The 14,505-nt window shown below is 34.6% G+C and overlaps 1 protein-coding gene across 1 annotated transcript in view; it reads left to right on the top strand.

Annotated features, from left to right (window-relative positions):
• Positions 1-509: 509 nt before the first annotated feature.
• Positions 510-14,505, top strand: part of LOC134541545 (farnesyl pyrophosphate synthase-like) — a 33,778-nt gene continuing 19,782 nt past the window's right edge. The window contains exons 1-2 of the mRNA XM_063385059.1: positions 510-845; positions 5,425-5,578. Of these exons, the coding sequence (XP_063241129.1) occupies positions 685-845; positions 5,425-5,578 (315 nt within the window). The 5' untranslated portion in view covers positions 510-684. The remainder of the gene's footprint in view (positions 846-5,424; positions 5,579-14,505) is intronic.

Raw genomic sequence — 14,505 nt, forward strand, 5'->3', positions numbered from 1 at the left:
CCTGTAAAAATAAATCAGCTTCCTTTTTCAAATAAATTATTACGACAATACCCAGCCAAGTCACCATTATTTATATATTGAAAAAAATTAAGCTTATCTACACAATATAAATAATCCATTCGCGGACTTAAATTCCAAACACTTTATACACGTTTGATCAAAAATTGAAATGCACTTTAATTAGTCAACATTTTTATTTATATAAAAAAGGCCTACAATATTTCGTAAATACTTCAAACCCAAATCATCATACTTGATAACCGGCCGCGTCATTGATTCGTATTGCAAATCTAGCAGTCAAGCCTTATATCAGCTGTTTAAGATCAGGGTTATCAAACCAAAGACTAGTAAGCCCTCTATGATGTATATTATGCTCGAAGACAACGACCTAGAGCCGTTGCTCCAAGACTACAACGATCCCCAGGGTGTACTATAATGTGTGGTGAGTACTATAATTCAGCTGCACATTGTACCAGAATTTGGTTTTCAGTTCGTGGCCATACTGGAATATTCATAAATAAACAGTTACTGTGACATATACATTGGAAACGTCACGCTCCACACCGGTTACGCCTACTTGTGCGTTTATGGTATACTGAAGTGATTTATGATTATTGTGGCGTAGGGTTATCATAACTGTTGCGTACGTGGTGCTTATTTTATAATACTTCAAACTTATAAGTAATGATGCTTAACTCTGCTCGAAGATGCTTCAAGTCTCTCATTCAGCCATCTATTGTAGAAAAACATCGCCGATTCTGCATAATTTACAGGAATATTTTAAATTTGAATGGTGTTGCAAAATACAACTTATCTTCTAGAATATCTAACTTTCACTGCCAAAGGTAAAGACATAAATATCTTCAGTAGTATTTAGAACCGCGTAGCCCAAGCTCCCCATCCTTTGCTTACTAGATATTGTCTGCCGGTCCAACTCTTCTACAGGACCATCCTCTTGTCTTGTATTTAACCTGCTTTCTTTAATGCATGGCTTAATGCACCCCGCATGCCAGCCCAGGGCTTTCCCTGTGTCCAAGCAGGCTTTACCTAAGCTCAACTGAACTAGTTATAGTCTAGAGTTAATATATGTGAGTTGGTCATGGTGACAATTATTGCTATGGCTGTCCAATCCACAGTTGAAACATACAATTTATTTCATGTGACCCTTCCTGCATGGTTTGTGCCCAACTGGCCTGAGAAGCACTAGGTTGCCTTCCATTCCCTGACCCCTCCTAAACATATTACATTTTAGTTTGTTTGGTTAGGAAAAAAAGATTAATATTTTAGTGCAAACCTAAGCATCTTCATTTGAAGATTGTAGCATAAATGAAAAAAATTGATAATTCTTAATAAGAGGGGCTTGCCTTTAAAATGAAGAGAAATTTGTGAACATGGACTTTTTTTTTTAATTATTGAAATTTTGGCAACTCCGAGGAGAGCCACTTTTCTGAAATAAAATAATTAGGTATAAAATAACTAAGTGCTTTTTTTGTTTACTTCCTGACATTTTCCAAAAAAATATCTAAAGAGGGCCTTGTGTTACTTCAAGTGATTTAAGTACAATATATTTACTGTTTTACTAAATATTGAGGTTAAGTTACATACTACAAATACTGGATATTGTGAGTATGGTTGCGTAGGTTAGCATTTCTGCCTGGTGCCGAGGAGTTTTCTCCCCTCCCCTCCCCTCCCCCCCCAAAAAAAAAAACACCCATTTTCTGAAGCCTCTTCCTCAAGTCCTTTACTCTTCTCACATCCAGCATCTTTCCCTCAATCCCATTCCACTCCCTCCCCGACAACACCCATGATCCCTCGTCCCTCTATACACCCCTTTGTTTAACCTGTCTCCCAGCATCCCCCAGCCTCCCTTGCCCCTTGTCACCTTAAAAAACTTCACCAATCTCTCTACTTTCCTCCTTCTGTGTAGTGTGTCCCACCCCAGCTCCTTCATCATCACAGATGGCCTATGCGTCTCACCCTTCGCCCCTTCCCACCTCCTCCACATAGACCATCACCCATGTAGCCGCTCCGTGTTAATGTAGCTAACCAACCATTCACACAATTTAAAAATTTATATATAATGTTGGTAATCTAATGTTGCCAACTGATCACCAAATTTTAAAGAATTCAAATTATGTTAATCTAACCTACCAAACTGTCTATACTATTATAAAGTATTTTTAATTTAGCTAACCTAACCTAAACAAACTTTCTCATGATTTTACACTTTTTAATGTACCTAGGTACCTAATCTAACATTGTCACTCTTTAAAATTGTCTACTTGAGTATCATAACTTCCTCTTAGATAATGATTGAAAAACATATCAGGAAGAAATAAATCATATTTGAAGTTTTGTTATAAATATTTATGAAAAGTTGCTCTTCTTCAGAATTACCAAAAAAAATTTTTGTTTAATTATCAGTATATGCTTAAAATTGGTAACTCCTAATTAACTGTTAATACTATTTTACAGTTCCAACATAACCTAACCTAACCAACCATCAAAACTATTGTACTGAATTTCAAATGTAGGTGATCTTACTTAACCAGCTGTTTAAACGGGCAAACTAGTAACCTACTTGAAATATGAAATAATACCTTTTTAAAGAAACATTAGAAAAAGTGTTAAGAACTAAAAAAAATCCTTTTTTTTGAAATTCATTGCTTTTCATGTATGCTTCACAAGACTCCTTAAAAGGGTGCCAGGGTGGCAGGGTGGTCAGATCACTTTACTCTACCTGGGTGATCCGGGTTCAACTGCCGGCGGTCAAGTGGGAAACACTGGAGGTAATATTCTTACAGTGTGGCTTTACCGTGTTGTAAAAATACAATTTGGAAAATACCTTTTTTAAAAACTAGAGATGTTCATGTATTTACCCTGAAAACAGTATTTCTAAATTCCTACTGGTTTCTGAGAAATTTCGGTTTATAGGTCACATTCGCTAGCCTATGCAGTGAAGGGGCCGTCACCATGTTGTGCTTTAATTGCGTTGCCAATTGTGTGGTTTTCCATACAAAAGGACGTGTATATTTTGTACTTGGATATTGTGATGCAATGGGCAATGGAAGGTAAATAAAAATTTAAAAAATATATATAAATAACTTGAGTCCATACTGTACATCAAATACCAAATGTCAACCCTTGACAGAGAATTTTTTTTAGCAGTATGAAGGCGCGAAGTGCCATCTTGTTATGAGCAATAGCATCGACTTGTTATGTGCGTAGCACGTAACCTGACGCATAGCCTAAAAGGAATTGTCATTACGTGTATCAAACATAGTAATTCCTTTATATACGTCAGGTTACGTGCTATCACACGTAACAAGTATGCGCTTCAGGCCTACATAGTGCTAAAACAAATCCCGGTAATGGTTGACGCTTGGGTTTGGATGCACAATACAGACTCACATATTTTTTTTTTTAAATTTCTATTTACCTTCCACTGCATCACAAAATCCAAATACAAAATATACACATATGTATATATCAAGGGTCACAGAATAAAGTTGCTGCTCTAAAACACAGTGGCTGTGGCGACATCATTGCATAGGCTACCTATCATAACATATAAAATGGTAATAAAAAATTGCGATGACAGCTTCAATGCACAGGTAATTTAATGTATGCTATAAACTGTGATTTCTCAATAAAAATGCTGTTTTCTGGGTAAATACAGTGGGTAAATACAGGAACGTATCTAGTGTTCAAAAAAAATTATTTTTGTAATTTTATTATTACTTAATGGAAAAGCCACACCTATGTGGACATTGCTGTGAGGTGGTGTGTTTTCTCGGGCTACTCCTGTTTCCTCGACCTATTCATTCCATGCATTGTCTATAATGACTTCAATTTCAGCCAGTCATCAAACCCTACTTAATTAATTAATTAATTTGCATGCAGTAGTTTGAACATAGATCATTGATTATAAAATAGGTTACTGAAACAGTAAATTTAGTGATGAGAACAGTCATAAAATATACTCAATACAATATCAGAGCGACTAGAATTTTCCTTCCATAATAGTGCATTTAAGAATAGGGCCTATGGTGACGATACAATATTTACTAGAGCGTGTGAGATAGCTGTTGAGCTAGTATTGCTAGCATTACAGAATGTTAGGTTTTTTTAATTTCAGTGGCTATTGGCTATTCAGTGGCTGGTGTTCATTGGATAATAATTTAAACTACTAAATAATAATGTGTAACGCTGCTCCAAAATGCTGTAAGTCTCTTATCAAATTATCTCTTTTAGAAAAAAAAACAGCGGATTCTGCATCATTTACAGTAATATTTTAAATTTGAATGGTGTTACAAAATACTTCTTATCTTCTAGGATATCTAACTTCCACTGCCAACAGTAAAGACATCAAGCTTGTTTATGCTTCTTTGAGTACATATATGTGACTGGTGCATTCTTGTTTGTTTTGCTTTTATCATCTGTAGTGTATACATGACAAATTATTATGTGTAGCAGTAATTGAGGAAAGTTTTACTGGCCATGAAAATATTTATATGAGATTAAAATAAAAAAAATTGTAGATGTGTTTGACACACTCAGACATAGAAAACTGTAAATTACTTGAACCATGACATGGTAAATATATATGGTACATTGACTCTCAAAAAGCAAAATGCAAAAAGCACAAAACATGATGAGATTTTCGATGTTTTGTTCATGCATAGGTCTACACTAAAATGAAATGTACTAACAATTTGACATCACTTCTCTTGACACTCATGGAGGGGTCAAAACAAGTTTAAAGCACGCTTCATCTGAAAATGGCTAGTGTGCCTGAAACTAACTGGGAACAACTCCAGCACTTGATTCAAATGACACTACTTTATTGGAGAGGTGGTAAGCAATTTTTCCTCGACTACCAATTCGTAGAGTGCATTGCAGTAGTTGATGCCACACATTGTCATTTATCTTGGCTTCTGTGTTAACACACTAGCATAGATTGATGCTGCCTCAGAAACAGAATATGAGCTTTACACAGAAAGTTTTTTGCTCTCTTGTAATTTTCAAAAGTTACTGCATGCTTGCTGAGTTATAGTACATCTAGGTGGTACAGCTACTTTTGACTCATTAGTTTTGAAAATTTCTTGTGATCCTTGTAAAATGTGTGCATGAAGAATCGGTACAGTATCTTGGTTTGTAACAGCCTTGTTGGGTGTTTTACCACTTCAAAATATGCATATGCTTACAATATGCCACACTTGCTGGTTTCATTATGAATCCAAATGTGATAAGGTAAATGACGTGACGCTCCAGTTGATCAGTTGAGCGGTTGCTGCCCGGGAAGTCAGGTAAGAGACGAGGGAATAAGTAGTTGGGGGTTTTTGTCGGTTGTGTCGCGCGAGGAGCTGGTGCTCATTGTCCTGAGAGATGCCTAACTATTCAGATGAGCTGCGTTGTTCACAGAGGTGTGTCGACCGTGAACTCCACTGCCGCCAACACCATCACGTTGAAGGACGAGAGCAGAGAGTTCATGGCAGTGTTCCCGGATGTTGTGCGCGACCTCACGGACGCAGGACGGCATACCGACATACCAGAGGCAAACAAGTGGTTTGCAAAGGTGACCAACAGCTCTTAACATTACCTTTCATTTTTCGAACTTGCTTCTCATTCCTAGGCATCAATAGGCACTTGCTTACTATTTCAAGCTTAATATTTGTGATGATGAGGTAAGATTGTGTCTCTGCATGTCAAAACCAAAAAAATTTAATTGTGAACACTTGTCTGTAATTATTCGACTATGTACAGGTGGCAAATTACATGTACTTACTAGTGATTACCTTGAAACAATATGACACAGAAATAGTGATAGTGATAGTGACTGAATAGAATCGAATTGTAGAGTTGGTGTGATTTTGGTAAAACCTTTTTTAAAAATTTACTTACATTTATGGATTAGTTATGGAATTGTAAACAGTACCATCTATAGCTTTCAGATGATGAATTAAGACTTTGATGTTGTCTGTTTCTTGATACAGAGACCATTAAAGATGACTTTGCATTGTGAAACCAACTCTAGTCTTCTCTGTGTTTTTCAGTCATACTATTCCAGGCGTTTGCAGGTCACAAAAGTCATAAAACCATTGACATTTTCACAATAATTAAAAAAAAGACATTAAAAATTAAAGAAAATTCTAAACTTAAAAAAACCCAATGAACCATATTAATTAACCTATGTAATTCCAAAAAAAAAAATTTGTAACCAGCAGATCCTGAGCTCTGAAGATGTAATTACTTGTCCAAGTATCTCTTAGGCAGCAAAGTCGCAGTGGCTATTGTGTCCAAGTTACTCAGGGTCCACTCTTGACATCTGATACCTCTGGTTGCCAATGGAGAAGTTGTGGACTTTTTCTGCTTGCGTCTGCTTAACGTTTATTTGCACAGGCCACCTTTTTTTTGCAGACACTTGCCTTGTTATTCTGTCGTTGCTCCACTGGAGTTTTTTCCAGACATGTTTGTGAGACGCCCGCATGACCTTACTTGGGATGTGAACACTCCACTCCCTCGTCTCATGATACATGTTGTAGGCAGGACATGGAACCAAGTCGTGCACAGCAGTTTCTGCTTTCACATCCTAACCCAGGCTACACTTGCTCCATTCACTTGGGTTTATTGGTTATTTGTTCCCTTTACCTGTTCTTCAATTTCATCCCACAAATTAAATTTTTGTGAAAAGATTAATTTTGTAAAACTATTTAAACCTAACTTAAAACCAGCAGTTCGCTTACACAATTTGAGAGTATTGTAAAATCTTACCGTTGAAAGGAAAGTATTTGATTAATTCCAAACATCTTTACTAAATAAATAGACACAATAAATTTTTCAGGTGCATAAAAGATTTATTTCATAACAAAGCCGTTAAGAGCGATATTTCTTGTACGCCGTTTTAATTTTTAGTATAGTATGAGGTGGTGAAGAATGCATTGTGTGTGTGTGTGTATAACCCCAACCTTGTATGTTTAGGTGAGTGAGCGAGTGTTGAGACTTATCTACCATTCACTAATATAGACTCTGCTCTTCACTAAGCAACACCTGCATTATGGGTAGTTAAAATATTCTCATGTAAATAATTATAGTTTGGGCGCCGTATAGTAAAAGTTAATTCTGAACACCTTATCAAGTTTCTGTCTATTCTCAGGTTACGTAAATAATAAATTACTTGAATTGAAGTTAAATGTATTTTGTTGAAAAACCAAAACTAAATCCTACAACTTGACTTCCTGAACAGAATCGTAGTAGCTACAGAAATTATGTTGGTCTCAACTTCTTTACTAAACAGTAACACATTAAATAAACAGAACTCATAATTGAGGGCATTCAAAATATATGTTTGAGTACTGCTTCGCAGTCTCGTGTTTGACTCTACGTTAAATACAATTAAATATATAAGTTGACTAGAGCAAAAGAAATGACTCTAAACTTTATAGCCAACTTGGTTGCACTCGGTTCTAGCTCTGGCATATAACATCATAAATAAGAGATTCTATTAAAGTTCTAGGAACCACTGAGCGTTTGGTAGGACACTGGTCTGTAAGGTTAATGAGTGCAGGCAAAACAAGTGTGATTTAAAAGTTGTTAGCATGCTCAATTATGCTGCTACATATATCTTGAATGCCTTAGCTACCAACACTAAAACTACTAAACTAAGTACTACACAATGAACACTTACTTAAATTCTAAGTCACAATACCTTGAGTTGAACATTGTAAGAACATAAAAACCCTTGAAACATACAATGCTGCCGATCAAATAATTCTTGCCATATGAGATACAGAGGCAGTCAATCTAAACACCTCCGTAGGGAAACTTCAATTTATTCCAACGCATTTTTGGTCTTCGACAGTTCTCGGGATGCCATCCTTCGTGTCTTGGTTAGGGCGTGGATCAGGCTCGTGCAATCAGGAACATTTGCGACGTATTCTATTTCCAGATGAATAAGAGCGCCTCTTCTTATAGCTATGCGCTAAATACTTGTACATCCACCAATTTCATACACTTAACACATATCAGGTCAAGCAAATAGTGCCTCTTCATTTAACTTTGCACTTGTAACACAGTTCATGAAATTTTATCACTCCAACGTACAATAACTTTTAAATGTTGCATAATTCGTAGAAATAGGAGTGTGTACGAACAATATACAGTTTATATCTATTTCCTCCAGCTACTTACTGGGACGAAAGTAAAGTCCATGTTGAGAAGTCTTGAAATGGTGCTATATTAAAATATCAGCACAACTATAACACCACGAGTTCAGCTTGCTAATTAACTAATAGCAGCGAATCATTTCCATCAATTAGTGGTGTAAAACAACCAAAATTACACAAGACTATGAATTTAATGTCTGTCACTTCAGAATAATTCCATGATTCTTTTCCTAGAACGTTTTTAATCGTCACTATGTATGAACAAAAAAAGTATCTCTCCAACTTATTTCCATAGCACAAGTGAAAATAAAATGTTTTAAATTATTATTGCTGTGAACTGTCCATAGATTACCAAAGTTTCTCAGCACTAATTAAATAATCAAAGGCATAGCATAAAGTCAAAGATTAATAATTAATTACCATCAAAAATGTAAAACAAATTAATGAGAATTTCTAATAAGGTTTTACCTTATAAGTTATAATAGATCAAGTATCTGATTTTAATACGTCTGTTTTAGAGTGTTCGAGTAAATGTTTTACCTTGATAAAATCACACTTACCTTCTTTTCATTTCATGAGTTATAAAATTTAAAAAATTTTAAACATGCACCTATTTCATTTTAAGTATGTTTATGCTATTGTGTACTCTAACACTTTCATGTACTATAAGTTAAAGCTATGGTTAGGATAATTAAATAATTTCATTCTATTATAAATACCACCCATTATTTAAGGATATTTGATAAAATCTCTCTTTTTTTTTAAAAAAAATGTAAAGTACAGATAATGAATTTCTTATCCAACATATTCGTTGATTCTTAGTTAGCTTAGTATTACTGAAATAAAATCCCCAAATTTTTTAACCCCTTGTAACATAGCAGAATTCCTGCCCCCTGCTATTAATAACACTGAGAATGTTTTATGTTGAGGATGTTATCTTAATGTTTCATAATTAATTTATACTCATGTATTAATCTTAAAACCATACTAATCCATTTTCACCCCTTAAAGTTTGCATTTCACAAAATGGTAAAATTGTGGTTGGTAGATTTCAAATGTTTACTATGGGTACCCAAAAAAATGTATTGTTCTTTATTTAATTTGTGTGTGTGTGTGTCTATATATATATATATATATATATATATATATATATATATATATATATATATATATATATATAAAAACCATACATACTTTTTTTTAACCTTTTGACTTTGCAAAATGTAAAAATTGTAATGGTTAATTTTCATAGTTTTATTATTGGTACCCAATATAATTTAGTGCCCTTATTATATTAGGAGATATAATTATTAATCTTAAAACCATATTTATCTTTTTCACTCCTTAGGGGTTGTATTTCACAAAATATAAAAATGGTGGTTGGTAATTTTTGTAGGTTTATTATTAGTACCCAATATAATTTAGTACTGTACCTTTATTAAATTCAGATATATAATAATTAATATTAAAAATATAGTTACCCCTTTTCACCCTTTAGGATTATAATTTTGGAAAATATAAAAAATTGTTGTTGGTAGTTTTTGTATGTTTATTATTGATACCCAATATCAATTATAATGCTTATTTAAATTCTGAGGTATAATTATTATTCTTAAAAGCACACTTACCTGTTTTTCATCCCTTAAGGGTTGAATTTTCCAAAATATAAACATTGTGGTTGGTAGTTTTTGTATGTTTATTATTGATACCTAATATAATTAATTGCGCTTAATTAAATTCGGAGATATTATTCATCTTTAAAACTTACTTACCCCTTTTTCACCCCTTAAAGGTTTATTTTCGCAAAATTTTAAATTTTTGGTCGGCTCTTTTTGTATGTTAATTATTGGTATTGAATATCAATTCTTTAGCTTGATTAGTTTCAGAGATGTAATTAATTATCTTAAAACCAGATTTACCCCTTTATCATCCACTTAGGGGTGGAATTCTGGAATTATATATAGCCTAGTTTTTAATTTGGACAAAGACCTTTCTAATAAAAGAAGTTCATCAAAATCTGCCAAGTAGTTTTCGATTGATACTCAAAAAAACAGATAAAGAGACCCGAAAATTTAAAAACTATTTTGAGTTTTCATTAATGTAAATTTCCATTTTTGTCATTTCATCCAACATACATATTTTTTGCCTTGAACAGTTTTATTATTAGTATACATTTTCTAGCCCACTCACTTCAAATATTGTTGCATGTAAGAAGTGCCAGATTAACAATGGCAGACCTCACTGCCTAACTTTCCACGTACTACACATGGAGTTAAGTAACATAATACACCTTAGGCCGGCATGTTTACATTTTAGAACACACACAGAATCCTGAGTGAATCATACAGCGTTTTGGTGAACTGTCGGACTAATTACTGAGAAGTTGGCCAAAACCTCAAGGTATTTGATGCATTGAAATGCAAACTTATAGTTTACTATTTTCAAAACTCTGTCTGTAGTTTTCATTTTGAAGTTAACTTTTGTCAATAGAGCACACAAAGTGCAATAAAGTAAGGAAAATTGCTGAAGAATTATTGAAGACTTAATGCCGCATAAATTTCTGCTGGTGGAGTTTAGAAAATTGTTTGTACATAAAATCTTAGTACGTACTTCCTTTTTTGTTTAAATAAGCTTATGTTTGGTGCCCTTGTAAAAGCAACTTAATTTGAAAAAACTTATATTTTTAGTTAGCCCAAACACAGATCTAATGGTGCAAAATGAATTTATCTAAATTGAACAAGGGTTGAAAATACAAAAAGATCCAAAGTAAATCTTATAAGTTAAGTAACAAGTTAATTTAAGGGTGGCATAGTATGATGTTGCTTCATTTGCCGGGTTGACCTACTTACATCGCAGCAGAACTCCCATGATACCAGCAAACACTACACGCAACTCTCACAACCAACAGACTGACGTCATGTGAGCCCGATACGCCATTACTTCCAATACCTCTCCTTATGGCATTTTGAACGCCCTGCCGGCGACATGGGTGTGTGCCGCTGATGTCCGCCAGAGGGCGCAGTCAAGCCAATAACATATAATAATCAATAGTGTAAGTTTGTTTTGTAATTAATGATTAATATTGTAAACCTTTTTTCTTTAAGTGGAAAGTGCTTTTGTTTTTCAGCTACTATAAACGATCAGACATTTTATTATTTAAATAGTATTCGACTATAATGGACCCGGACTGCCAAAGGCAATTTTATATGTTAGCATTTGAATTGTAATTGTATGGAATTAATTAAAAGGGTTTTATGGTGTGATGTATTATATTGTAATTTTATGAGAATATTCTTGTTTAAATTGATGAATATATCAGCGGCATAACGGTACTTGAGTTTTGGCAGCCATATCTCGTCCCAGCCACTTTGCATTGCCACCCGAGGTAGGTCGCTTCCAGTACTCCGAGGACTTCACCTTCGGTAATATCTGATGTAAGTTATTCTGTCCGCCGTAATTTATCTTGATCGTTTACTTTTATCCTTGTAGCCTTCCTCGGGGGTACGAATGCATAATTAATTTGTATTTAAATCTGCTCACCAGAATTTGTCATCACCGTTCAACCACGAGGTGGTTGGAACCTCCGTAAACCGGTTGTGCTGCAAGGCTTTTCACAGTTTAATTTTGTATTGTAAAGATTGTACGAGGAACGTGTGTCTCAGTTTCGCCTACCTCATGTTCGCCTCATTCACCTGATCATGTGTTTGTTGATGCCTGTCGGTGTGTGGGACGCCATAAGAGCCCACTGCGTTACTGATGGAAGTGTGCCTGATGCTGAGAGCGGGCCGGGCCCAGGTGGTATGAGTCACGCCTCACACAGGCGACGTCATGACCTCAGATTGAGTCTCTTCTGGGTCCGTGTTCCTATGCATGGTGGCGCCCATCAGCTCTAACCTCTATCCAATAATGAAACCCTCGGTCACGTCAAGACTGTAGATGATGAGAGCTTTATCATTGTACAGATCACACTTTAGCCCAAATTTTACATGAGTCATGAATCCAAGTGTGATATGAACAACAAAAAGAAAACACCATTGCAAGTTGTAGTTAGGAATATGTCTTCTGTAAAAACCATAGCAAAATCTTCATTTAAAAGGTCCAAAGTTCTAATGTAACATGTCTTGATCCAACAGTACAAGAAAATGTAATATTTGACCTTTTTGCCAATGAACTAGTGTCACAAGCCAAAGTGTTTAAGTTTTGTTGAAATACAGAACGTATTTTTATTTTATTTTCATATCTTGTTATTGGAAAAAGATTTTGATAGGACACATAACACTGTTTTTTGGTAGAATGGCTGTCTCATCAGTCATTTCTATGGAAAACTTCATCTTGAACAAATATCCAGTAACAAAAAAAAATATTCAATAACAAGAATCAAGACCCAGGACCACACACACATCAGCAAGGCCGATCTTTATTCTTAGATCAGTCTTCCAACTGTGCCTGAAGGAGTGCCATCCATAATGCTTGTAGTCCAGCATGCCAGGGTCGTGTGAGTGGGGTGTGTTTTACCAGAATGTTAGAGGCTTAAGAACTATATTTAATAAGAATTTAGTAGCTACTGATTGTAATATAATTTCTTACTGAAACATAGCACAGTAACTATAGTGTAAACTCACTTTACTTTAGTGACAACTACCTCATCTTTAGGACGGACAGATATCCTACCCTTACAATGATGGAAAGAGGAGGCAATGTAATGATTGATTGCAAACAATAAAAAAAAAATTAAACTGTTTTACCAAGCCACGTATATGATAACCCCGGCATTGAAGTTGACTGGGTTAAGATTTTAACTGCACAAACAAAATTTAACCATGGTAACATTTATATACGAGATCATTTTGAAAAATAAAGATACAATGCCTCATACTCATTAAAATTTTTTTTTAATATATAAAACATTCATCACACCTAAGGCATGGTAGGCATGTCATAACTTTCATAAAATTAAATAAAAAAATAATACGAATAGAACAAAACCTACGTTTGGTTGCCTGTTAGTTAAAGTTGGATGGTTGAGCTCAAATAATTTTAACTAATCAAAGGCAGACCGTTATGCCACCTAGCACCTCTCCGGAGTACGTGTGTGATGGTGTGTGTGTGGGTTACATGGGCAGCATGGTGAATGCTGTGGTGTTGGAAAGTGCTGTGACAATGTTATCAATTTAAAAGCTCTGTTTAAATGTCTTATAAGATTAAATAAACATAAAATTTAATTTTTCTATGAACGAGAACCAAATTCCAGACTGTATTGTTTACTAAAAGCAGTTTTACCAACTGCAACACTTGAAATGCAAACCACATGACTTGCCACTAGCGCATCCTGGTAAGCAGTAAACTGGCCCTGTAAGCTTCTGACCATTTCTATCAGAGCTGCTGCTGATTTGTGAGACAGCATAGTGTAAACATTGGTTGAACACTCGCGGGCGTATGATGTATTCCTGCCTCCTCATCATATTGCGTCTGTGAGACACCCCTTGCTTTTCCAGTTAGTGGCCTCCTCCACTTACCGCCAATACAGTTAGTTAACCACATCAGTAAACTCTTATTTTCGCATTGCTATAACTGATTGGCCATTGAGAATCACATGATTTCTGTTGATAGCGTGCATTTCATCTTGAAAATAACTCACAAGGCCTGCTTTTAACACAAATCCGTATGAAATGCATTTTTTTACTTGCTGGGCAGAATAGTTAAATTTTCTATCATCACTTAAATGTGAGATTATAATAAATATTTGCTCAAATACAACTAAATTTTTAACAAATTACATTACATTCGGTAACAATATTCCACAAAATATTACATTTTTAACAATTATTAATTACCCTTGGTCTCAGATATCTTTAAAATATGTAAATATTAATAATAAACATATTGATAAACTACTCAGAAACATCGGCTATGACTGCTTACATAATAATAATTTATGAATCTCTGTCTGTATATCTACATTTTGCTAGGTTCCATGTGTTTTGGGAGTGCTGAGTCTACTATGATAAGTGTTAATGCCAGGTGTACTATAATTGTAAGTATTATACAGTTATACACATATTGTGTTCTGCTCATGATGTGACATTGCAGCTACTGCAGAAAATATTGCAGCTAATAGGACAAGTTTATACGAAAATTTATAAATTGAAATGACAGAAAGCCAAATAATGCGATACATGGATGCCCAACTAGCAGTAAAATAACAAAAGAGAAAGATATCATAAAAAAAAATTGATACTGATTTCCCAAAAAATTGAATTTGACGGAGTTTTGTTTGAGCAAACTCAGACAGATTTTAACAGTGGTTAACAAGATGTCAGATTACTTTTTTGTTTTTTAA

The sequence above is a fragment of the Bacillus rossius genome, assembly GCF_032445375.1.
Source record: "Bacillus rossius redtenbacheri isolate Brsri chromosome 4 unlocalized genomic scaffold, Brsri_v3 Brsri_v3_scf4_1, whole genome shotgun sequence".
NCBI lineage: Eukaryota > Metazoa > Arthropoda > Insecta > Phasmatodea > Bacillidae > Bacillus > Bacillus rossius.